Below are 23,643 nucleotides of genomic sequence, written 5' to 3'. Positions count from 1 at the left end.
AATGCCTGCCATATTGTAGGGTTTCGATAAGTGTGTGACTGAATAGCAGTTTATATAATAAAGTAGGTACTGTGGTAAGCACTGGACATACAAATTATGGATCTGTTAAGTGTGGGAGAGGTTAGTTGGTCCATTATTGGAAACAGATAAATAAAAAAATATACTGTTGGACAATAATTGCCTTAATAGAGCACATAGCGAGTGATTGCAGGTACATAAAAGAGTGCGACTAACTCTACCCAAGGACTGGAATTGAAGTAGTAACTGGGCTGAGCTGACTTTTGAAAGGCGGGTGGAAGTTCTGTCCAAGTGTTGCCAGGACATTCCAAGGGATAGCATGTGTGAAAACACAGACATGTGGAAGAAGATAGCATGTTTGATATGGAAGAGTATTTGGTAATGGAGAGGTTGAGAGTTTGTATTTTGGGCAGTGATAAGCCATTATTTATTTATTTATTTTTTAAGTGAAGGAGTAGTGCAGTTTGCAGTTCAGAAACATCACTGTCATCAGGGTAGAGAGGATTACAGGGTATGTGGTTAGAGTGAGGGACACCAGCAAGGAGGCTGTTAGAACAGTTCATGTTAAAGATGATAAAGGCCTGAACTAAAGCATGGGCAGTCTGTACTGCCCGTGCTTTAGTCTTGGGGGCAGTTTTGAGAGATTCTTCAAAATCAAAATTGACAGGCTTTGTGGTTAGTTGATTGAATGAGGGATAGGAAGAACTTCTTATTGCCTCACAGGGCTCTGGTTAGAATAGCTGACTGAACTGTTATTGCCATTTAACCAAGATGGGGAATAATAATTGGGAAAAGATTATTAAAATAACATTGTTCAGCTTTCGACAGGTTGGATGTGAAATTGGATGGAGCATCCACTGGGGAGATATTTCATTGGAAATAGAGCTTTGGAAATCAGGAAAGAAGTTGGGGAGATTAAATGGTATGTTTGGATTCATCAGAAGATAAATGTTGAAGTGACAGTAGTAGATAAAATTAAAGGGAAAGCATGTCGACTGAAAAGAGGACAGAACCCTGGCAACTCCAACGTTTACCACTATAATGTGTGAGATGGCTTGATAAGTTCTTAGGCTCATACTGAACTGAGGCTGTAACAGCTTTTTTTATTTCTTAAGTAGGTTTTAATTGATGAGTAGTGAGTGCAAAGAGTGCTATTTGAAAAACATTTTAAAATATTTGGCATTGAATGAAGTAGATCCATAGGAAGAAAAAAAATGATCTAAAACTTGTGGTTTTAATCTATATCTCTATTTTAGATTGATTCTCTAAAAGATGCCTTTGCAAGCACTTCTGAAGGTAAGAAATTCAGCTGATCTATCAGAAAGTGTTTGAGACACTTAGAATTCAGGGTGTCTGCGTGAGTATTCCTTAGAGTAAGTAAAGACTTACCCAGCTCTAATGCCTAGATCTGAGTTCTGATGCCACTACTCCCACTGATTTTGCTGTGTGACCAGAGTGAGCCAGATCTGGTACCTCTCTTTTTCTCATTTTCTTACCTGTAAAATAGGGACAGTAACATCTACCTTGTTTACTTCCTAAGATTATTGGGAGAGAATATAAGTGAAAATGCAAGAATACTTGCAGAGCTCAAGGTAACATGGAAATGTGAGGAATGAATATTGACAAAGTTATTTCATAATTTAGAGAAAGATACTGACATTGTTTTTAAGTTTGATGTGAGAGGAAGGAAGTACGTAATTGTGGGGATCTGTGAACTAGCATAGTTCTTGCATTTCTGTGTATTTTAATAGGCAGTCCTTTGAATACATAAGCAATTAATTGTAGCTTTGCTGTTTTTCTCTCAGGTCATGATAAAACTCCGGTTTCCACTCGTACACGAAGTAGTCACCTGAAGCGGCCAAAGATTGGAAAGCGGTTTCAGGATTCTGAATTTAGTGGTTCTCAAGGCGAAGATGAAAAGACACCTCAGACTTCACCTACATCTTCAGTAAACAAGTATTGTTTATTTCACTCTTGTTATTTTGTTTATTCTTATTTTCATATTATTTGTATTTACTGTTTAAGGTGGAGGCTATTATTATATTGTTTGTATAACAAATGGCATTGGTACAGGAGTTTCTATTTGAATTATTTTACAAGATTATTAATTACACTTACCAATGGTGTCACTTTGACAATGTTATAGGGGGAAGTTGCTCATGATTTAATCTCTTAGGTGTGAAAAGCCAGGAGTACATTCAATTGATTATTCCAAATGTGTCGTTATCATGAACTTGAATTCAACAGTAGCTGTACTTTTTAGTAAATGCAGAGGTGTGGTTGACTTTAAAAACACTCAGTTTTACCTTATAACTGATTCATTTCACTGGGCTATTGCTTATAGTATAAATTAGTGATAACCATACATGGTGCAGTCAGCTCTTACTCAACAGAGCACTTGGGTCACAACTTTATCTTTTGAATCTTAAAGAAAGCAAAATTTTTAATTTTACAGTAAAATTACACTTTTGCCCTGCTAGTCTTACCAACTGTTCCTGAGTCAGCCATTCATAAGCTTTGCCATTTTAGCTATGAAATTATTTTACTTAGGTAGAGAATTTTGTAGCTATGCTAATTTTGTTCTGTAAATAATTTTGCATTTGTATAATTGAGTAAGTATATAAATGTTTTATTTTTGTGAAAATTAATATTGAAGGCAAATATAAATTTAGTAATTTATGAAAGAAATAATAAGAGTTTACATAATTATGGTTTTCTTATTGAGCAAAATTTTGATGTAATGCTCTTTTTGGAAGGAAATGTAACTATATTTTACTTATTTTTTATTTTTTTAAAGATTTTATTTATTTTTATAGACAGGAGAGAGGGAGAGAAACATTGATGTGAAAAATATTGATTGGTTGCCTCTTGCACACGCCTCAAACAGGGACTAGGCCCACAACCCAGGCGTGTGCCCTGACCAGGAATTGAACCAGTGAACCTTCACTTTTCAATCTGACATTCAACCAAGTGAGCCACGCTGGTCAGGGCTGCATTTTAAATTAAACATCTCAGAATGATGGGGACTTCTGTTTGCTTTTCATAGACAGAACAGACCAGTAAGGGTAAATGCTTGAATGCTTACTCAGATACTACAAAGAACATAATTTCAAAATCTTTGCCCTTGAAGAGTGTCTAGTGGTTTCTAATACATGTGTCTGTCTGTGGCACAGGTTAAGAGCACTGCAAGGTAGATTGTGATGGTACAATAATAGAACTGCAAAATGCTGTGAATGCAGGGGAGAGTGTGATTGATTCTAATCAAGGGCATGAAGATACTTGGTATTTGGACTAGGGCTTCAAAGATAAGTAGAAATTTAACAAGTCGATTTGGGAAGGAAGACTTCCTAGTCCAGGGGTCCACAAGCTAAGATCCAGAGATCAAATCTGGCTCACCACCAGTTATAAATAAAATTTTATTGTAACACATCCATGCTCATTAGTTTGCATGTTTATTTTGGTTGCTTTTCCATTAACACTGATAGAGTTGAGTAGTTGTTCAGAGATCATACGGCTCACAAAACATTATAAGTTTGCTGACCTGGATCTGTACCAGTGACATCCAACTTTCTGCAGTGAAGGAAATGTATGTCTGCCTTACTCATAGCAGCTGCTGCACAGTGTGCCCACGGAGCACTTGAAGTGTGGCTAGTGCAGCTGAGGAACTGAATTTTTAATTTCATTTAATTTTAATAACATAGATAGCGAATGTGTCTTGTGGCTACTGTGTTGCATCATGCAGATCTAGACTATAGGAATAACATGAGCAAAGGCACAAAGCCACGAGGAATGTTGATATGGTAACTGATATATAAGGTAAATGGTAGCATCCACTAGAGGATAAAAATATAAGGGTCTGGTCATGCTAGGCTTTGAAAGGAGGTAGACTTTATTTTCTAAGCCATCAGATGGTACAAAACGATCAGAATTTTCTGAGCAGGGCTGTCACAGGTACAGATATGTTTATTAGAAACATAGCTCTGAAACCCTTACTAAATAAAGAACAAGTATTAAGATGAATTTGGGAAGAAGGTACAGTGAGAATTCTCCAGCCTGAAATTGAAGCCTGAAAATGGGAATAGTAAGTTAGGGGATGTGTTTGAAAAGCATTTAGGAGATAGGACTAAACCATATCATTTATGACCCAAACTGATATTTTTGAGAAAGGAAGGGTCATTATAATATGTCAGCGCTGGGATAAAAGCTGTAAACTGTGCTTCCCCAGGTAAACTAGGATGCATGTTCATTTTAATAGAATAAGATGTGATCAGATATGGATAGAGTAAAACAAAGGACTAGTTTACATGATTAAAAAGATGGTGATATTATTCATTGAAACGGAGAATGAAGTAGGAAAGAGAACGGATTTGTAGGATGAAGAGATTGGTTTTGGGCCCATATATTTGAAATTGTTGACTCAACAACATTTAGTTGATTCTCTAAAATCACTTTAACAGATTTCTGAAATTCACATTCATCTTTTAAAAAGCAAGTAAGTAAAAATGGTTTTTTTGTTTTCTAGATTGGAGTCTACTGCACACACATCAGAGAGCTCAGAAGAATTCCTGGAAGAAGAACAAGAACAAGGTGTGATTGAATTTGAGGATGGAAGTAGTGATAAAGATGCTCGTTCAGCACCAGAAACCCAGCCACACATGGAGAAGCAAGATGGTGAAAAGGTGGGGGATCACATACTAAATAAAATGACTGGAAGTGAACTAAATTTTAACTTTCTTAACCACATGTTGTTAGATAAATATAAATTGTTAGATTTAGAGTCTTAGTAGAAATTGTGTTTAAATGTTAAGAAGCATATATCTATATTAAGCAAATTCAGGTACCAGAATAGGGGAGAGACTAAAGTTACAGGTATAATTTTATATTGCAAACAGTTTATAAAAGGTTGTCTCACAACAAAGATAAAAATAGACATTGTTTAAGTAGTAAGGTACCTTAGTACCTTTAAAACATAAATTAATTTTTGGAACTAAACATACTTAAGAAGTAATACAAAATGATATCTATCTTAAAGAACCAGTTAGAATGCCTTAAGTTCCAACAGGTATTTACTTTCAACCCTAGTTGATTAACAAATTCTTGGGGGAAAAAACTAAATTCATTTTTTTGAACACTGGAAAATCTAGCTTGATTTTTTTTTTCCAGCTCCTCAAGTATTTATCTTCTTTTATATTTTCTATTCATTTCCTGTCCTTTTAATATCTTTAATCTTTTCCTTTTTACAGTTTTCTTATTTTTTGCTTTCATATGTGCTTAAGTTTCTTTAAAAACTCTTTACCTGTTTGCCCAGTCCAGCCAGTAGCTAAACTAGAGAAACTGCATTACCAATTTTATTTTTTAAATTTATACCAGTTTATCTTCTGCTTCTTGAAACTGTATTTTTAAATGGCATTTTTTTTTACTTGTTGAAAACTGGGAAAATAAAGTACGTATTTAAAAAAGAGATTTATGGGTTGCTTCCATATCTTGGCTATTGTAAATAATGCTGCAGTGAACATAGGGGTGCATGTAGTCTTTCAAATTAGTGTTTTGGGGTTCTTTGGCTATATTCCCAGAATTACTGGGTTATAAAGCAGTTCTATTTTTAATTTTTTGAGGAAACTCCATACTGTTTTCCACAGTTGGCTGTACCAGTCTGCATTCCTACCTGCAGTGCAGTAGGGTTCTTTTTCTCCACATCCTCATGTAACACTTGTTGATTATTGATGATAGCCATTCTGACAGCGTAGTATCTAATTGTAGTTTTGATTTGCATTTCTCTGATGATTAGTGACAGTGAGCAACTTTTCATATGTCTATTGGCCACCTATATGTCATCCTTAGGGAAGTATCTCTTCAGGTCTTCTGCCCATTTTTAAATTGAGTTGTTTTTCTGGTGTTAAGTTGTGCAAGTTCTTTTAAATTTTGAATATTGACCCCTCATCAGATGTATTATTTGTGAATACATTTTACCGTGTGCTAGGTTAGTTTGATGTTACATTTGTTTATTTTTCCTCTTGTTTCCCTGCCTGAGGAGATACAGCAAAAAACATATTGCTAAGAGAAATGTGTGAGATTTTACTGCTTATGTTTTCTTTTAGGGGTTTTATGGTTTCTGGTCTTACATTTAAGTCTGTAATCCATTTTGAGTTTATTTTTGTATATGGTATAAGAAGGTGGTCTAGAAACCAAAGTGTCCATCAATAGATGAATGGACAAAAATAGCTGTGGTACATTTCTACAATGGAATACTACTTAGCTATAAAAAAGAAGGAAATCTTTCCTTTTGTGACAGCATGGATGGGCCAAGAGGGTAATGTGCCAAGTGAGATAATTCTGACAGAGAAAGACACATACCATATGATTGCTCTTCTATGTGGGATCTAATGAACAAAATAAACAAAATAGAGACTCATAGATACAGAAAACAGACTGACAGTTGTCAGAGGAGAGGGGGTTAGGAGGAGTGGGTGTAAATGGTGAAGGGATTAAGCATACACATAAGTAGTTTTGGAATAGTCACAGAGATGTAGGTTATAGCATAGGAGATATAGTCAATAATATTGTAAAAAATATGTACGAGGCCAGATGGGTGCTTGGAGCAGCAAGGGACCACTCTGTAAAGTACATGATTTTAAAAACTATTTTGCTGTACATCTGAAACTAATCCAGAATAATATTGAATGTAAACTATAACAGTTAAAAAATTAAAAAGGTTTATGTACACCTAGATGCTTATGGGCATATATATGTTTTTCTCCTCTTTTAAAAACGTAATAGTATACCGTACATACCTCATGTAACCGGTTTCGTTTGTCCGGCGGCACTTTGAGTGCATCCTGTCGTAGGTCACCAGTGACACTTTAACTCGGTTCCAGTGGATTTCCTCTCCTAGATTGACTACTCTCTTCTCAAGATTCTCTAGTCCCCTGGCTTTATAACACTACTGTATTTTGGTTTCTTGGTTTTTCTATTTCTGCAGTTTTGTTTAGGTTTTATTTATTTATTTTTTGACTATTTTGCTTTCTGCTTTTTTCCCCTTTATTTGTGGATGTTCTAAAAGTCTCAGTTCTTGACTTTCTGTTCTATGTTTACATACTCTCTCTTTTGAAAATGCATCCAATCTAATGGCTCAGTAAGGGGATGACCAGTAACTCTAGACTTTCAATATTTATGCATAGTAGTCTCATGCTACTCACCTTCTCAATATTTGTTTAGACAGATGTCTTTTATCATCTTAAATTCAACATAATCTCTATTCTTACCACTTCTATATTGAGCCTTTTTTCTTATCTTTCATTCTGTTCCCAAAACTAAAACTGGCTGGACTGAGTTTTTTTCTCTTCTGTTGCTTCTTTCTTTTAGTTACCAAAATTGTATTTTATTAAGATTTTGCTCTGTCCTTCTCATTTTCTTTCTTTTTTTTTAAACTTTCTCCTATCCTAGTTGGTCCTTATATGTGTTTTATAATATTACCTTTTGTGTGCAAGCTACTCTTTATACTATCTGGCCAGATTAATTTTTCTAAGTCCCTGATTTCAGTTTCTCTGTGGAAAAGATTATTTATATGATTACAGGGGTTCTATATAATCCAGCCAAATCTATTTCTGAACACTTGAGTGCATCAGTTTTCTTATTTTTAAAATGGTAATAAAATGCACTCTAATTATTAGATTGTCACTAAGATTAGAAATATCAGACATTAAATAGAAGTGTTATAAATTGATAAACATTGGAAGATTTCAAAAATTGGGGCTTGTGTTATCAGATTATTTTTCTATATTTTAATGTTATGTAAGGAGCAGGACTGATCAGAAATGACCCTGGGTTGACTGAGATTGGGGACTCTCTTTCTTCCTACAAGAAGCTGTAGGCATACTCAGCTCACACAAGATTGCTAGTGTTTCTTCCCTCTGGAAGGGTAAATTCTAACTTCCCACAGTCCCTATAGATACCAAGTGCTGGACAACTAGTATTCTGTAAAGAGGTGGCACTACATCTAGATTCTCTCTGGTGCCTTATTACTGAAAAGGTTCCTCCCACGATTGCCCTTTAAGAAGGAAGAGCAAGAAGGGGCAGGGTCTCATGAATGAATCTCAGACCCACTGTCCATAGCAGACAGTGGTACATTTCTATAAAATAGCTAAGTAGTCCAGTCCTCTCTCTCAGTGAGTCCAGTCCTCTCTCTCAGTGAGAACAGGGGGAATTTCAGGGTACTTAAGGATTCTTTTCTTTTACTGACCCTGCCTCATAAGTGTCCCCTTTCCCCCAGTAAGTCTGTTCTTTAACCCCTGCCCTATAATGTGGTAGAATTTACCTTGAGTCCTGGTGCGTGACAGATGGATAGTGAGAATGGATCCATCTTGCAAGACAAATAGGTTAGTTTGTAATTGAGTCCTGACCCTACTTTTTCCCCCTCAATGGTTTAGGAATCTGAATTAGAGCCTATGAATGGTGAGATAATGGATGATAGTCTTAAGACCTCTCTTATAACTGAAGAGGAAGACTCCACTAGCGAAGTTTTAGATGAAGAATTAAAATTGCAGCCTTTTAATTCCAGTGAAGACTCTACAAATCTTGTCCCACTGATGGTAGACTCTTCAAAACCCTCTGAGGCTATTGCACAGGATAAGGTAAGATGGAAGTAACCTAATCTTTTATTGTTAATATATTCCAGTGTTGGTGACATGGCAGGGCCAGTGTAGCAGGAGTATTTTCCTCCACCTTAGCATGCACAGTCCTTTAGGAAAATTAAATTTTATAATAGATTTGGTATTTTACAAAGTTGCAATCAGTAATATTCCATAAATTCAGATCTTTGTAACCTTTTTCATTCTTATCTGACTTATGGTAACAAAATGAGTTTTACTTTGTAGAGGGAAAAGCTTAGGAAAGTAGATAAGTACTTACCAACTATCTGAATACCTATTGCTTACACAGTCATTTTAATTTGTTTTAATTAGGGACACAGGTTAGATTAATGGGAAAAGCTTGATGGAGTATTTTAAAAGAAATTTAATTATTTTGAATATTTCACTTTAAGGCTGAAAACCTATTGTATAGCGTTATTTTAGTAGCATCTTATATAAATAAGTGAATAAAATTTCCATTGCCCTTACCTGTCATCTAACTAAACCATAGTCAAACTTAGCGGGGTGGCACAGTGTCAAGTCCCAATGGACTCCTGGTTCTGGTTCCAGTAAAACCAAGAAAGTAAAAACTTTTTGAGTTGAATCATGACTTTGAAGAATCTTGATATGAAGATTAAAATATCTTAAGTACTTTCTGAGGTAAAATTGTTCCTTTTTTTTAATCCTTAAAACAAGAACTTAATGTATCCAAATAATCAAAAAGACAATTTTGAAGAAATTGAGCTGTATTCAGATTAGGTTCACATGATTAACTAAAGTAATGAGTAATGATTAAAATGTAGTTCATTGTCATTACATATTAGTTTCTGAGAATAATTTATATAAGAACTATATTGTAAAAGTTTGTTCACCAGGTTTTTTATTTTTAGACCTCACACGTAACTGACTCAGAAATGTTGCTAGACGAAGGCCCATCTGATGAAAAGGGGCACACAGAGGAGAAACTGCCGGTAGTTTCAAGAAAGAAGGCACATTTTGGGGGTTCAGACAATGTTGCTACTATCCCAAATGAAGAACGATCTGACAGTGGTTTTCCAAACTCTGTAATAGCTGAGTTTTCTGAAGAGTCCATCTCTGAAAATTTATCACCCAACACTACTTCCTCATTGGAAGACCAGGGTGAAGAGGGGGTACCTGAACCCCAGGAAACATCTACAGCACTTCCTCAAAGTTCTTTGATAGAGGTTGAACTTGAAGATGTGCCATTTTCACAGAATACAGGACAGAAGAACCAGTCAGAGGAGCAGTCTGAAGCATCTTCAGAGCAACTGGATCAGTTTACACAATCAGCAGAAAAAACTGTGGATAGCAGCTCGGAGGAGATAGAAGTGGAAGTGCCTGTTGTAGACAGGCGGAATTTAAGAAGAAAGGCCAAAGGGCATAAAGGACCTGGTAAGAAGAAAGCCAAGCTCACCTGAATGAAGAAAAGCAGATGATAAATCCTCTTCTTTGTAACGTAATTGTTTTTAAAATATGGTAATAAATAGCACGGGGCACAGGACAAAAATTCCAAAATTTCAATTTCAGCTTATTTATGATTTAGTTTCTCTCTCCCCCTTAGGACCTAGGATTCACCATTGTTTTTAATTTTTCAGGCTATTTTGTGTAAATACAGTTTTTTATTTTTATCAATATTTCAATTTTGAGAAACCAGATCATACTATATTTTCTTTAGTAGTTGGGGACATCTGATCATTATTTCAGGAAATATAAATTAAAAAACTGAAAGTAGTAGGCTTTCCATTACTTGTGAGGATCACAGAAATCTTTTACCTTAAGGGTTTTAAATAGTAGACTTGGTGAGTGTTCTAGAAGTTTTAGCTTAAATATCAAAGCTAATCAACATTTTTTACAATGTAGGCATGCCTAAACAAAAATGTCAGTAAATTAGAATATAATTTCAGTTAAATGAGAGCACAAATACAGAAATTTATGGTCAAAGGTTTATGAGGGTGGTATTTTGGCCTCTTAGTTCATTGTTGTATAGGTGCAGTTTCTTCCTTTGACGTCAATGTCTGAATAGGTACAAGCTTTCCAACTCACTTTTTGCAACACCTAATATTAACAGTATTGCTAGGGATTTAAGTAACTCTGGCATGTAGGTACCAATATACTTAAAATTTTTTTTTGAAGCTGGGGACTATACTTTTGTCCTCACCTAGTTAACATGGATACTTCAGAAGTATGAGAACCCTTCATAAGACTTCCCTTTAATCCTGCCACTGCCTTTATTCTAGAATCTTATTTATATTCCCTTCAGCTTTCATCCACTTCCTAATGCACGGAGTGATTCCTGTCAAAAGATCTTCCTGCCTCCCTGCCAACTTATGCCCTTGGCATCCATTTCTGGGTAGGTACAAAACTGCGCCCCACAATCTTAAGAGCTAGGTGGCAGGACTGAAGCTGCCCAAGACTTGTTACCAGAGCTCAAATCAGGTTGGAGGCTTTGGTTGTCCCCTTGGTCTCGCCTACTCTTCATTTGTTCTGAGGATAGGTTACAAGCCAACCTCTTCATTGTGTTGCCATAGCAAAGACCTTTGCCTAGGAAAGTATTTTTTTTAAAAAGTCCCTCAATTGTTAATTTTTGTAATTCATTTAGAAATGAACAAAATGGTTGTTCTTAGAATCCAAAGAGAATCTCACAACAATACTAGTCTTTGAAGTATTATGTATACTCAGATGTGTACTTAAGTTGAAGAATGTTTTGAGACCCTTTAGATTGTTTTTAAAACAACCTTGGTCCTAAATGAAAAAAATGTGTTAGGACTTGTCATTATTTGAGGTGCTAAGGATAGATGTTAAAAGTTTTTTGGTCCATACCTGTCATTAAATTTTATTTTTGGATTTTGGTATTTTAGAAATTTCTACGTTAAAATCTTTAAGCAGGCAAAATAGTAAACCCTATTCATTGTAAAATTTTGAGTACTTGTATCCCCAAATTTTCCTTAATTACTCATTGAGGTCAGTCAGATTTCATGCTAAATGAACATTACAGCACTTTTGCTATTTGTTTTCTCAAAAAAAGAATGCTAAGAAAAATTGAGTAGTACTAGTTATCTACCAAAAGTTTATGCTGTCTTACACATTTTATAAAAAATTTGGTTAAAACCACAAGTAGGAAGATGAAAATTTAAGATTTAGTAAGTTCTTAACCTTTTCATTTTTAATTTATTATCATAGGTAAAAATCTTACAGATACTTTACTTGGATCAGTTTTCTTTAAAATACTTTCTTAAAAGAGGTGTAATTTAGGATTGAGCTCACTACAACTCTATGTGTAAATATAGTTGCTGAGTTTACAAAAAGAAATGTATAGTTATTCATATATGATCAGTAGGGACTAACAGTATAAACTTACACTTGTTAAACTTGTTTGGTTTATTCTTAAAAATGCATTTTAAGCAATTTCAAAACTTTTTTTCAGCGTTCAAGAAAACTTGTTAAATAATTCTGACAAAATGTTATTTTGGCATTTATAGATGGTTGAAAGTTGGGTCATATGGAAAAACCTTTCACATTCAGTAACATGTTCATTTTTAGTAAATGAGTTCTGTACTCAGTGAGTATAGAGTTTATATCAAAATATATCCTCAACAATGCAACTAAATAAAATTTAATCAGATAATAGTTTTTGCAAGGCATTAGAAAAACTAAGAATTAGAGGACAGAAATCTGGTTTCAACCAGCTAGTCTAGCTGTTGAGTGTCTATAGTCACATTCTATAGTCATTTGTGAGCTGTTTTCTGTTTACAAGTCTTATTTGTGGAGAAAGGAGTTCACTTCAGTTTTTGTAAATACGTATATATTTCCTTGTGTAATATAAAGCAGACAGTTATCAAAATTTTAGTTCTGCTTTTAAGTTTATTCAATTACTAGACATCACAGAAATAAGTATATTTAAGAATTTATTATAAAGCTCCTCTACAACTTTTAAAGGTGAGAGGGTCTATTACGGTTTTATATAAAATCAAATAGCATGACAGAATATCAGTCATCTGCTTAAATTGTGTCTATATTCGTGGTGTTTCCATTAAGCACAGAGAGTTTCACAGGAAGGATAACAACTACTAGTGATTAATGGTTCACTTTTTGATGACCACCAGAACACTACACTACCTGAAATGGTCTCAGTGACTTTAGAAAATATCTTGGAGGTTTATGATTGCAGTAAATTGAGCATTTACATAGTGTACCATATTTGCTCTTTTGTTCTGCTTCACCCTTAGGGGATTACCTTCTAAAATTTGGTCACACCAGCAAACTGAAACAGATTCTTAATGTGTAAATAAAGAATTTATACTAATACTACTCACCTGTGTAACAGTATTTTACAAGTACATTTCTGCCTTGTATGTCCACTAACATTAGTATTGTGTTTAAAGTGTTATCTAGTATTTTATGGGTGTGATTAATTATGCTTCTGTTTGAATATTTACTATCCAGTTTTTTTTTTGTACAAGTTAATTTGCTTATTTTTGGTTCTAAAATAAGCAGACCTCAGTTCTGTACTATCAAGTGCTTACCCTTAGTTGATGTTTTGCTTTCACCTTCCAAAACATAAGTCATTTATACACTCCCCATTTCTACTAGTGGCAAAATCATTTGTTAAAATCTAATTGTGAGAAAGGTTCAGCTTCTGTACCTTGAAGTAATTTTATTATTATACTGGATAGTCATTCGCAAGGAACTAGCCTAGCCTTTCTTTTCCAAGTGTCTGTGTTCTAAAACTTATACTGTTTATAGAACTTAGAAAAGATATTACATATGCAGACTAGCAAGTCCTACTGAAGTACTCGGGTTTTTTGTTTTGTTTTTTTTTAAGTTTAAAAGTAGTAATTAAACCTCTATTTTGTGATTGTTTCCTGGTCTGTGTTTTTAAATTCTTTCCCATAATTTCATTGGTGAAGATGTGTTTAGATACTGAATTTGTTTAGACATTAATGATTTTGTTAAAGGCACAATTAATAATACTGTGTACCTTCAAGAGAGACTTTAAAAAATAAGCCAAATTTAAAACAATTATAGATGAACATAACAGATACCCTAAAGCTCAAACCCCACAAACACATAATTCATATCACAAAAGTGCTTTGACCTAGTTATAATGAAAACATTTTTTTATATGTGACTATAAATATTTCCCTTTAAGGATGTCACTGTAAACCCTTTCTTTTTGAAATCATTTTTCCTGAAATTATTTAAACAGATTTTCACAGTTCTTAAAATGTACTACCCTAAGTTCAGAATATAGAAAATGATACAAGTATAAACATTTTGGTATGTTGTCTAATGTTTCAAGTAGAAAACAGTTCTGAGTAGCCATTACTATAAATGAGAGGAAAAAATGTTTAAAATACTAACTACTGATTTAATGTCTGAAGAAGAATTACAAGTGAGAAGATTTATCTAAATTCATTCTTATGAATTCGATTTAGTGTAGCATACCTTTTCTCTTATACCTTTAATGTTAATACTTTATAAACTTAAACATTGCCAAGTATCTTAATGCTACATTTCTTAGGATTAGTGATGAATAATAAGGTGAGTTTTTAGATAGGGCACAGTTTTACAGCTTAGGCCCCATATTAAGTGTGCATGAACTCTTAGGATAAAAGGTATTTTCAACTACTCTGGCTTTTCCAGAAATGACAGACACTGATGAAGCAGGATATTGCTTAAACTGTTTTTTTATCATTCGATTTTATGATAAAAACATCTAAATGATAAACAGACCCCAAAACAAATACCATTTTATAAAACTGGACCATTTTAATATTCTGTACAATAAAATAGTTCTCCTGATGGCTGCAGGCATGTAAGCTGTTATAATATTGTAGTATGCAGAAACATCACGGTCACATTTTCCTGACTGGTGCATAGTCTTCAATAATTACAAGCTACTTGTATAAAACTGCTGTCAAACCAGTAAGACTGCATTTATACATCCATCATTTTCAGGATTATTGGTAACCTGGGCATACTTTCCTAAGGAAACAAAATGGAGAAAAGGGGGTATTAAACTAATAAAAATTTTAAAGAATATAACCTTTGCCCTCAATATGTCTAATTTACCACTCTTAAAGAGTTTTAGAACATATTCTTCCCTTTCAAAGAATATTAAAGTTTTGACATCTGGGCACTAAAAAGAGAAAAATAAGAAAATAGGGGGGAAAATTTATAGTTTCTACAGGACACATTTCTGTTTTTAATTACTGCTGAAATAGTGTGGCTGTTTGATGTATGCCTCCCTCCCCCACTCATGGTTAATTTATTGTATATTCTTCCAATATTTTTTAGAAGCGTATCTGCATTTGCTTCCCTCATAATTAATGCCTCTATAAATCAACAGCATCAAAATCTAGCAATGCAGTACATTGCATAACTGAAACCAGTAAGCTAAATTAAAAAGTTATATTCAAAACTACTTTTTATACAATAAGTATTCTTTCTAAAGGTTTAATCTGATTTCCATCAAGTTTTAACTTAATCTGGCTCTTGTGCATTAAAATTTGCTGGGTACTTTATATCAACTTAAAAATTTCTATTTTCAGAATTAGAAGAGCAACATCTCCATCCTAAAAAATGTACTTACCCCAAATAACTTTGCCTCCTTGTGTCACAAGGCCCAACTCGCTTACATTCACTTCAATGACAGTACCTTTCGTAATAACACCCAAAGTTGTGTAAAGTGGGGATGAGGGATTTTTCTTGACACCAAGTATTGGCAGGCAAAAGGTGGCTTTCAGTTCAGGATGTGTTACATGGGCTTTCTTGAAACGTAAGCCCTAGTAAGTCAAACACAAGAATGTTAAGAATTCAGAATGTTAAATATGAATAATGATTATTTTTTGCTTATCTTTTTCCAGTAGCCTCAAAACACAAAAAGAAAATATGGATTGACTGTAAAATCTTAAGGAATCAATTAAAAATACTTACTAAAAATCTGAATTACAGAATAACTACTATCCTCCCTCCCCTTTTTTAAAACAACAAAACTAGGATTAGCAGGTTAAATGACTTGTTCCCAGGTTATATGGTGTGTAGATGGAATCAAACTTTAAACACAATGATTCCAAGTCTATATACCTCATCTACTTCCATGATAAGAAAGCAAGTGGTCAGCTTTCTTTACACTGATGGTAACACTGGTCAAAGACTGGAAGATTCCAGAGGTGTGTCTGTTACAAGAGACCACAGTCACCTAGTCACCCAGATATGGTCTTCAGAATGTAGCACGTTAAAAAAACACAACACTTTGCAGGCTCTTAAATGTAACTACCTCTATAGAGGCAGGGGACAAATGATACTAAATGAAGTTCTTAATAACACACTCATTAATTAAGCTGGTAAGAAAATTATACCATTCAGAATGCCATCTGATTAATTTACACTAAGATATATATCTACCAAGCTACTGAAAGCCCAGAACAGCCTGACTCGTATAGTCTCTCCATGTAGAACTGATAAGGTTACCAAACTGTAAATGATTATGAATATGCAATCAAAACACAGGTAGTTCATTTGCAGGCCATATAGTCTCTCAAAATGACTCAAACTGCAGGAAAACAACTGCCATGGACAGTATATAAATGAACAGGCATGGCTGTGTTCCATAGAACTTTATTTACAGAAATAAGCTGTTTGACATTTTAATCCATTAAAAATTTATTTAGGTTGAGAGCTTGAGTAACACTGCCAACTTTCCTCTCTGATTCTTTGTTTCTCTAAGCAGGCTGGATATCCAGTTGGGAGAATAGTTCAGTGTTTAAAGGATTTTGCAAAAATGTATCTTTAGTTATATTTATGGGGGGGGGGGATTGGTTTTGATGATTGCTGCTATCAACAGAAAATAAAGCCCCACTTTTACATTAAATTCCCTTTTTGCAATGATTGCACACTGAATGTTTTCAAAAGCATTACTACTTTCCTTCCTAAACCAGAGCTGACTTGAAGAGTGTCCTATTTTTTAAATTTTCTCAAGACAAGTGTCAAGCACTTACGTAGTACACTTACTGAGTAAAATGACTTCATTTGGAAAATGAAGATTCTAATACATTTTTAAAAGTCAAGATTTACTGACAATGTAATGAAAATTCTTTTTCATCTTAAATCACTTACGAAGGTAAAGACAAGATTTTTGACAGTAGGGAAAAGTCCGAAGCAATACCTATCACTAACTTAAAATACCAAAAATAGCCTTAAAACGTCTTCCATCCTGTTTTTTGTATCAATTTAGGAATTTCAGGAAATTGCAATGTACTTTATCCAGTTTAACAAAGGAACTAATATTTAAGCCACTGCACTCTGGCAAGGGACTTACCATTGGCCTAATGAATCTTTCATATTTAGGTGGTTTTCGAGTAAACCCATCTCCAACAAAGCAGACTTTAGTAACCATCCTCTTCCATGCTTTTTTCTTTCTCTTTCCTGTTCGAATAACTTTTAATACCTCTGTTTCTCCCTGGGCACGAACTTTGGGCAGAGGGACTTCCCATTTTCCCTAAAAATAGACCATAGTTAAAATTTATATTGTTAGTAAAAGTGAGGACTTCCGGTCAAGATGGAGGTGTAGGTAGACATACTGTGCCTCCCCAGGCAACCACAGAATTACAACTAGATCTCAAATAACACCCAGAACTGTCAGAAAATCCAACTGTACAGAAGTCCAACCACCAAGGATTTAAAGCCACATGCATCTAGACCGACAGGAGGGGTGGAGAGGCTCAGAGAGGCAGCAGCAGAATGGGCAGTCCCACACATTTGTGGCAGATAAAAATTGGGAGAAGTACCTTGGGAACAAGCTATCCGACCCCAGACCAGACCACACAGCCCAGACTTCCCGCACCAGCAAGATAAATCCCCATAATTTCTGGCTGTGAAAACCAGTAGAGGCTGGGGTAGTGGAATAATCTGATTTTCCAGATACTCCGCTTAAACGGCCCGCACAGACCTAGAACGTACACTGACCCAGCCCCTTTGCAATTAAGCATCAGGATGATGGCTGGAAGGGTACCAGTAGCTTGTGGGGAGTAAATGAAACGACTGGAAACGGGAAGTGCCAGGCAAGAAGCGAGGCAATAGAATTATTCCCTTTCCAAACCCTCCCCCCACACAGAACCACAAAGTGGTGGAAGAGATTGCTCACCCTGGCAATAACCTAAGGCTCTGCCTCACACAATTTACTGGTGCCTTTTCTACAATAAGCCACATTCCTAAGGGAGCCAAAGCAGCTCTACCTAATACATAGACACAAACACAGGGAGGCTGCCAAATTAAGGCAACAAAGAAATATGGCCCAAATGGAAGAACAGAACAAAACTCCAGAAAAAGAACCAAATGAAACAGAGATAGCCAACCAATCAGATGCAGAGTTCAAAACACTGGTGATCCGGACGCTCAAAGAAGTTGAGTACAGCAACAACATAAACCCCAAGAAGAAATGAAGGTTACACTGAATGAAATAAAGAAAAAATCTATAGGCAAATAACAATGGAGGAGATGAAGTTAGGATTCAAATCAATGAGCTGGAACATAAGGAAGAAAAAAGCATTCAACCAGAACAGCAAGAAGAATTAAAAAAAAAAAAGATAGTAGAAGGAGCCTCTGGGACATCTCCAAATGTACCAACATCCAAATCATAGGGATGCCAGAAGGGGAAGAGGAAGAACAAAAAATTGAAAACTTACTTGAAAAAAAATAATGAAAGAAAACTTCTTTAATTTGGTGAAGAAAATAGATATACAACCCCAAGAAGCACAGAGTCCCAAACAAGTTGGACCCAGAGAGGACCACACCAAGACACATCATAATGAAAATGCCAAAGGTTAAAGATAGAAAACCTTAAAAGCAGAGAGTTACCGTCAAAGGAGTTCCCATAAAACTGTCAACTGATTTCTCAAAAGAAACTGCAGGCAAGAAGGGGCTGGCAAGAAGTATTCAAAGTGATAAAAAGCAAAGACCTACAACCTAGATTACTCTATCCAGCAAAGCTATTATTTAGAATTAAAGGGCAGAAAAAGTGCTTCCCAGACAAGGTAAAGCTAAAAGGAGTTCATCATCACCAAACCATTATTACATGAAATGTTAAAGGGACTTATTTAAGAAAAAGATTAAAACTATAAACATCGAAAGGGCAACAAATTCACAACTATCAACAACTGAATCTAAAAAAAAAACACCACCAAACAAACTAAGCAGACAACCAGAACAGAAACAGAATTATAGATTATGAAGGTCATTTAGAAGGTTATCAGTGGGGAGGGGAAAGGAGGAGACTGGGGGGGGGGGGAAGGTGCAGGGATTAACAAGCATAACTGATAAGTACAAAAAAGACAGGAGAATGTTAAGAATAGTACAGGAAATGGAGAAGCCAAAGAACTTTTATGCACAACCCATGGACATGAACTAAGGAAAGGGGGAACACTGGAGGGAATGGAGATACCAGGTGGAAGGGGCCAAAGGGGAAAAATTGGGACAATTGTAATAGCATATATCAATAAAATATATTTTAAAGAAACAAAAAAGACAATAAAAAGTCAAATATGTTTTAGTTGTACAAAGTAGTAATTCACTTTTTTCCTTAACCAACAAGATTTTGGCTTCAATTCTTTTCTAGAGGTCTGCACTGTTTCCTCACAAACCCCCAAATAACTGGAACTAATTTATGTATCAGAGGTACATTAAATAAAATGGTTGGTTTAAGCTAAAAATCTCAAAGCCTTGTCATTGATAAAATACTACCTTTGAAAAGGTGGTGACTCTTGAGGCAGTAAATGCGCTTAGTGCTAATTGAAAGTGTAAAAACTAGAAGAGTGTCTCCACCTCTTTGCATATTAGATTATATTACTAGTAAGACAAAATCATCACCAAATATTTTCTACTTCCCTAGAATGCAGATTCTACAAAAACAGTGAAGCAATGCAAGCCAGAAGAAAGAATTCTGGATTTATTACTAACATAAGTTCTGGAGGCTCCTCCACAATTTCATACATACATGACTGTGCAGAATGATTTACAACCTCCTGGACTCCAGTTTATTCATCTAGAATGAAGAGGGGATAACTAGATAATCTCAAGTTTCTTTTGGTGCTGAAGTTCTACCATTTTAATTTTGGATAATTACACACCAAAAAAAAGCAGTAACATTTTAAAAATTAAATTTGGAGACTAAGTTCTTTAAATATAGTTACCACATATTTTGCTGCTACCTGGATTTCTGTCAATCTATCCAGAGGTATTTAAAAAATAGTTTTTTTAGCGCAATCCAGAAATATTTTTAAAAACTGCTGAATATTTAAGTTCAATCACTTCAGGATGTTTCCCACTATCCAACTTTTTTGACTAATTTTGACACACTGCAGGGCAGCATAAACAAGAAGCAGTTGTATCCTCCACAACAGCACAGCATTAGGAGTTGTCGAGTACAGGAAGCTATTGAAGTACTAAACTTGAAATTCACCGCTTACTCACTTCTTATTTTTAAGTATTTTTTAAAAAACCTGAAGAGAAGTGGGTTCTAATTTTCAAAAAAAGAAAAACCTGTTTAATAAAATGCTGGTTGATGAAACAGTTATTTTACTAAGACTTCAACATCTTAGTGGGAATACTGTAGTTGGACTTCATGTTTCTAATTAAATTGGAGAAACAAAGAACGCCAAATTTGAATTTAAGTAATTATCCTGAACAAAAAATAAAGACTTTATTATTTTATTGCTTACCGCTTTCTCTTTTCGTTTTTGTTTAATCATATTGGAAAGTACTTTAGCTCGGGACTGTCCCTCTCTGTCCAGTAGATATGCAGGTACTGCCCCTTGTGGAGTCTTTTCATCATTCTTTTGTTTGGTGTTTCTCTTTTCATGCATCTTGATGCTACAAAGAAGGAAAAAGATTATAATTTTTAGTAACTATTACTCAAAAGATGTTAACTTGCTACAACAGGTAAATGATCACTTACGTCTTTTTCATTTGTATTTTCTCAGCATGGCGCTGTTTGTGGTAGAGCTTAGCCTTCAGACCAATCATCTTTTTTGCCTTCTTTGAACGTTCATGAGCCTCTCGACCTTCCTTCTTTCTCTTTTTCTCGTGGTAATCCAAACGATATCCATAACGCTTACGGTGTAACTCAATATACTCGTTTTGTGGCTATAAAAAGGCAAGAAACGTTTACTTCCTTTTGAGCAACATGTGAAGTGTAGAATACCCTTTATCACCCAAATGTTCTCTCCCTTAAATAGCTCTCGCAGTATTAGGCCTATCCACATGATGTATGTTAAATAAATTTTGATCCTGGATGATATGAGGCATCAGGATCTACATCTAATAATCTAAGTAAAAACTAGTGAATGGAACTGTTCAAAATCCACTAAACGACAAAAGGGATAATCTAACCTAGGATCTCATACCGTTGTAGGTTTTAGACACTATACAACTGTCTAACCACCAAAATCAAGATAGAAAATATTTCCATCCCCCCAGGAAGTTGCCTTGTGTCACTCTGAAGTCAATCCTCTTTTGCCACCTCCAATCTGATTTCTATTGCTCTAGTTTTGACTTCTCCAGAAGGAAGTGTAAATGGAACCTACGGTATGTAGCTTTTTGCATCTAGCTTCTTTCACTTGGCATAAGGCTTTTGAGATTCCCCATGTTGTTGCATGTACTGGCACTTTATTCCTTTTTTTACTGTCAAGTAGTATTAAACTATAGGGATATACTACTATTTGTTTATCCATGGAGAAGTGGTGGATTTTTTTTCATCCAGTTTTTAACGAATAAAAGTGCACATGTGTCCCTTTGTTGGACATACGCCAGCTGTTTTCCGAAGTGGCTGTACTATTTTGCATTTCACCAGCAATATATGAAATCCCCTTTTGCTTTTAAAGTGCCTGTTTTATATGTCAATTTTGTTTTACTTTAAACAGGCAGCCCCAGTCCATTTGTATTTTAAGACTGCAAAAATAAAATAATGACATAAAGCCACCTCCATCACAGAGAATAACACTAACAACAAGGTACTACGTATAGCAGTTTTCAACTGCTATCACATAAACTTCGCAGCAACTATGTGAAAGGTATGTGGAATGCCATGTTGCAGACAAACAATTACAGATGTAGGAGAAAAGATCTGGCACTCAGATCTGAGCTGTGAGCCCGATTACGCAATTCATTAGCTGCCAAGGTGCATCAGGAAAAAATGAGGTGGCAGTGGGATTACTGCCTACGATATAGGGTTATCGTTAAGCTCCGGCACCAACGGCCAGGCAACACGTGGCGAAACCAGGAATTTAACAGCAAAACCTGTCTCTAAAACTTGCGCTCTGGTAAACACCCCATTCTGTGTCCCCAGCGTGAAGTTGTTTTTGTTTTTGTTTTTCATTCCAAGGAGCCTACCTTTCGAAGTCTACCCTCATTCCCTTCAGCAATACCTCACTTCGCCTATCTCGCCTCACCCCCAGCCCCAGCGCCTGGGGACTCTAGGCCCCACCAACACAGACGCCCTACTTAACGAACGCCTGAGGCAACCTCCTCACCATGGTTACGGCCGCCGAGCGGCCCGGTACAGTCCCGGGAGCGCGAAGAAGCTTCCAACTCTCGGGTCTCAAAGACCCACGAACGAACTCCACGCAACCTGCGACAGGAAAGGAACACTTCTAAAACGACCGACTCCAGCGAAAGCGCGACGTATCCGTTCCGAGTTTTTGTTCGCGTCTGGAGTGAAGGGCGGAAGTTGCTGGCAGGAGATGTTTGAGTGGTGTACCGCCGGAAGTGGTGCGCGGCGGTGTGGCGTGGCAGCCGCAGGGGGCAGAAGTGAGAGGGTATAGGTTCGGTTCTGGAGGTACCAGGACGTTCGCTGAGGTACGCGAACTTTGCAACTTGAGGCTCTGCAGACTTTGGCGCGGCCCGGACCTATCGCTCTCCACAGCTTGGAAAGAAAAAGCCAGCCTCCGGGATGCGATTGAGTGCCAGGTGGGTACCAAACCGCACTGTGCGACTCCTGCATGCCTAAGACCCTGCACTGCCTTGGGCACCGCTAACCTTCAAGGATGCAACAGACCTTCTTATACCACAAGGTGTTAAACAACTTTTAGTGAGGACTTAAGTATTCTCCAAGGCCTAAGGATACCTCAGCCTTATAGAATAGTTCAATTGATAGCAGCGGTAGGAAACCAATTTCCTTGAAGTTCGTTGACACAGAGAAGAAAATCACTGGAGGGCTGTAAATCACTATAGTTCCAAAAACAAAAAAAGTTTGAGGCATTGTGCTGGGCGCAACTGGTAGGAGATCCTTCCTTTTGCGGAGCTCACAGTAGTGGATATAACTTGTAAATATCATGTTCGTCATGAGTAAATATAAGTCCCAGTGTTATAAAAAACCAGAGAAGGTAGTATTAAAACTTTCCAGGAAATTAGGAAAGGCTTCCAAGCTGGGGCTTGGAAATTGAATAGAAATTTGGCAGGTAGGGTGATTTGGGGGTTTCTAGGATGCTTGCAGGCAGTGGCAGCATCAAAGGTGTAATGGTGTCAGAGCATAGTGTTTCTGGGAAACGTTGGCTAAAGCTCCCCAGGATAGAGTAAGGAATAGGAGAGTACAAAACCGTGAAGGTAGCTGGGGAGAGATTTGGCATGTTAAAAACCTTAAATAGGGAAGTGACAGGATGTTTATTTGAAGGATATGTAAAACCCATGTTAGAGCAGCATTTCCCATTTTAGTGATGTGAGTACTACCTTTTAAGACTGGTCATAGCTGAATGTCACTTGTGCTGTTATTTACTTACTGTTTTCCACTGAAAAATTAAAAAACTAAAAAATTAATTCAGTTTTATGTAAATTAATTTAATTTCATCTTATGTTTCACTGCCTATAAAATCACAGGTTTTGTTGGCTATTTTTCCTAATATTTATTTAGTAAGCAATGTTTTTGTCTATAACCTAAAATAATCATGGGCATTCTCTTTGGGAAACATGGTGTTGGAATAAGTTT

The 23,643-nt window shown here is 35.9% G+C and overlaps 3 protein-coding genes across 5 annotated transcripts in view; 2 read left to right on the top strand and 1 right to left on the bottom strand.

Moving 5' to 3' along the window:
- FAM169A (family with sequence similarity 169 member A) overlaps positions 1–10,620 on the top strand; it is a 34,583-nt gene extending 23,963 nt beyond the window's left edge. For both annotated transcript variants that reach the window (XM_054578253.1, XM_054578255.1), the window contains 5 exons: positions 1,275–1,314; positions 1,824–1,974; positions 4,541–4,697; positions 8,445–8,648; positions 9,536–10,620. In XM_054578253.1, coding sequence (XP_054434228.1) covers positions 1,275–1,314; positions 1,824–1,974; positions 4,541–4,697; positions 8,445–8,648; positions 9,536–10,084 — 1,101 coding nt within the window. In that variant the 3' untranslated portion in view covers positions 10,085–10,620. The remainder of the gene's footprint in view (positions 1–1,274; positions 1,315–1,823; positions 1,975–4,540; positions 4,698–8,444; positions 8,649–9,535) is intronic.
- Positions 10,621–14,393: 3,773 nt separating this feature from the next.
- Positions 14,394–22,376, bottom strand: NSA2 (NSA2 ribosome biogenesis factor). Its single transcript, XM_054578252.1, has 6 exons — positions 22,193–22,376; positions 20,620–20,807; positions 20,384–20,534; positions 16,987–17,166; positions 15,259–15,451; positions 14,394–14,651 (listed from the first exon to the last, which is right to left on the bottom strand). The coding sequence occupies exons 1-6, from the start codon at positions 22,193–22,195 to the stop codon at positions 14,584–14,586; spliced, it is 783 nt and encodes a 260-aa protein (XP_054434227.1). The 5' UTR covers positions 22,196–22,376; the 3' UTR covers positions 14,394–14,583.
- Positions 22,377–22,423: 47 nt separating this feature from the next.
- The window catches only part of GFM2 (GTP dependent ribosome recycling factor mitochondrial 2), a 76,959-nt gene continuing 75,739 nt past the window's right edge, over positions 22,424–23,643 (top strand). For both annotated transcript variants that reach the window (XR_008529546.1, XM_054578493.1), the window contains exon 1: positions 22,424–22,628. The gene's annotated coding sequence lies outside the window, so the exon portion shown is untranslated. The remainder of the gene's footprint in view (positions 22,629–23,643) is intronic.

This window comes from Pteronotus mesoamericanus, unplaced genomic scaffold (assembly GCF_021234165.1).
Source record: "Pteronotus mesoamericanus isolate MK-2021 breed Mesoamerican mustached bat unplaced genomic scaffold, CSHL_Meso_final contig_50, whole genome shotgun sequence".
Lineage (NCBI taxonomy): Eukaryota > Metazoa > Chordata > Mammalia > Chiroptera > Mormoopidae > Pteronotus > Pteronotus mesoamericanus.
The sequence above is the reverse complement of the archived record's forward strand: the minus strand, read 5'-3'. Positions and strand labels throughout refer to the sequence as shown.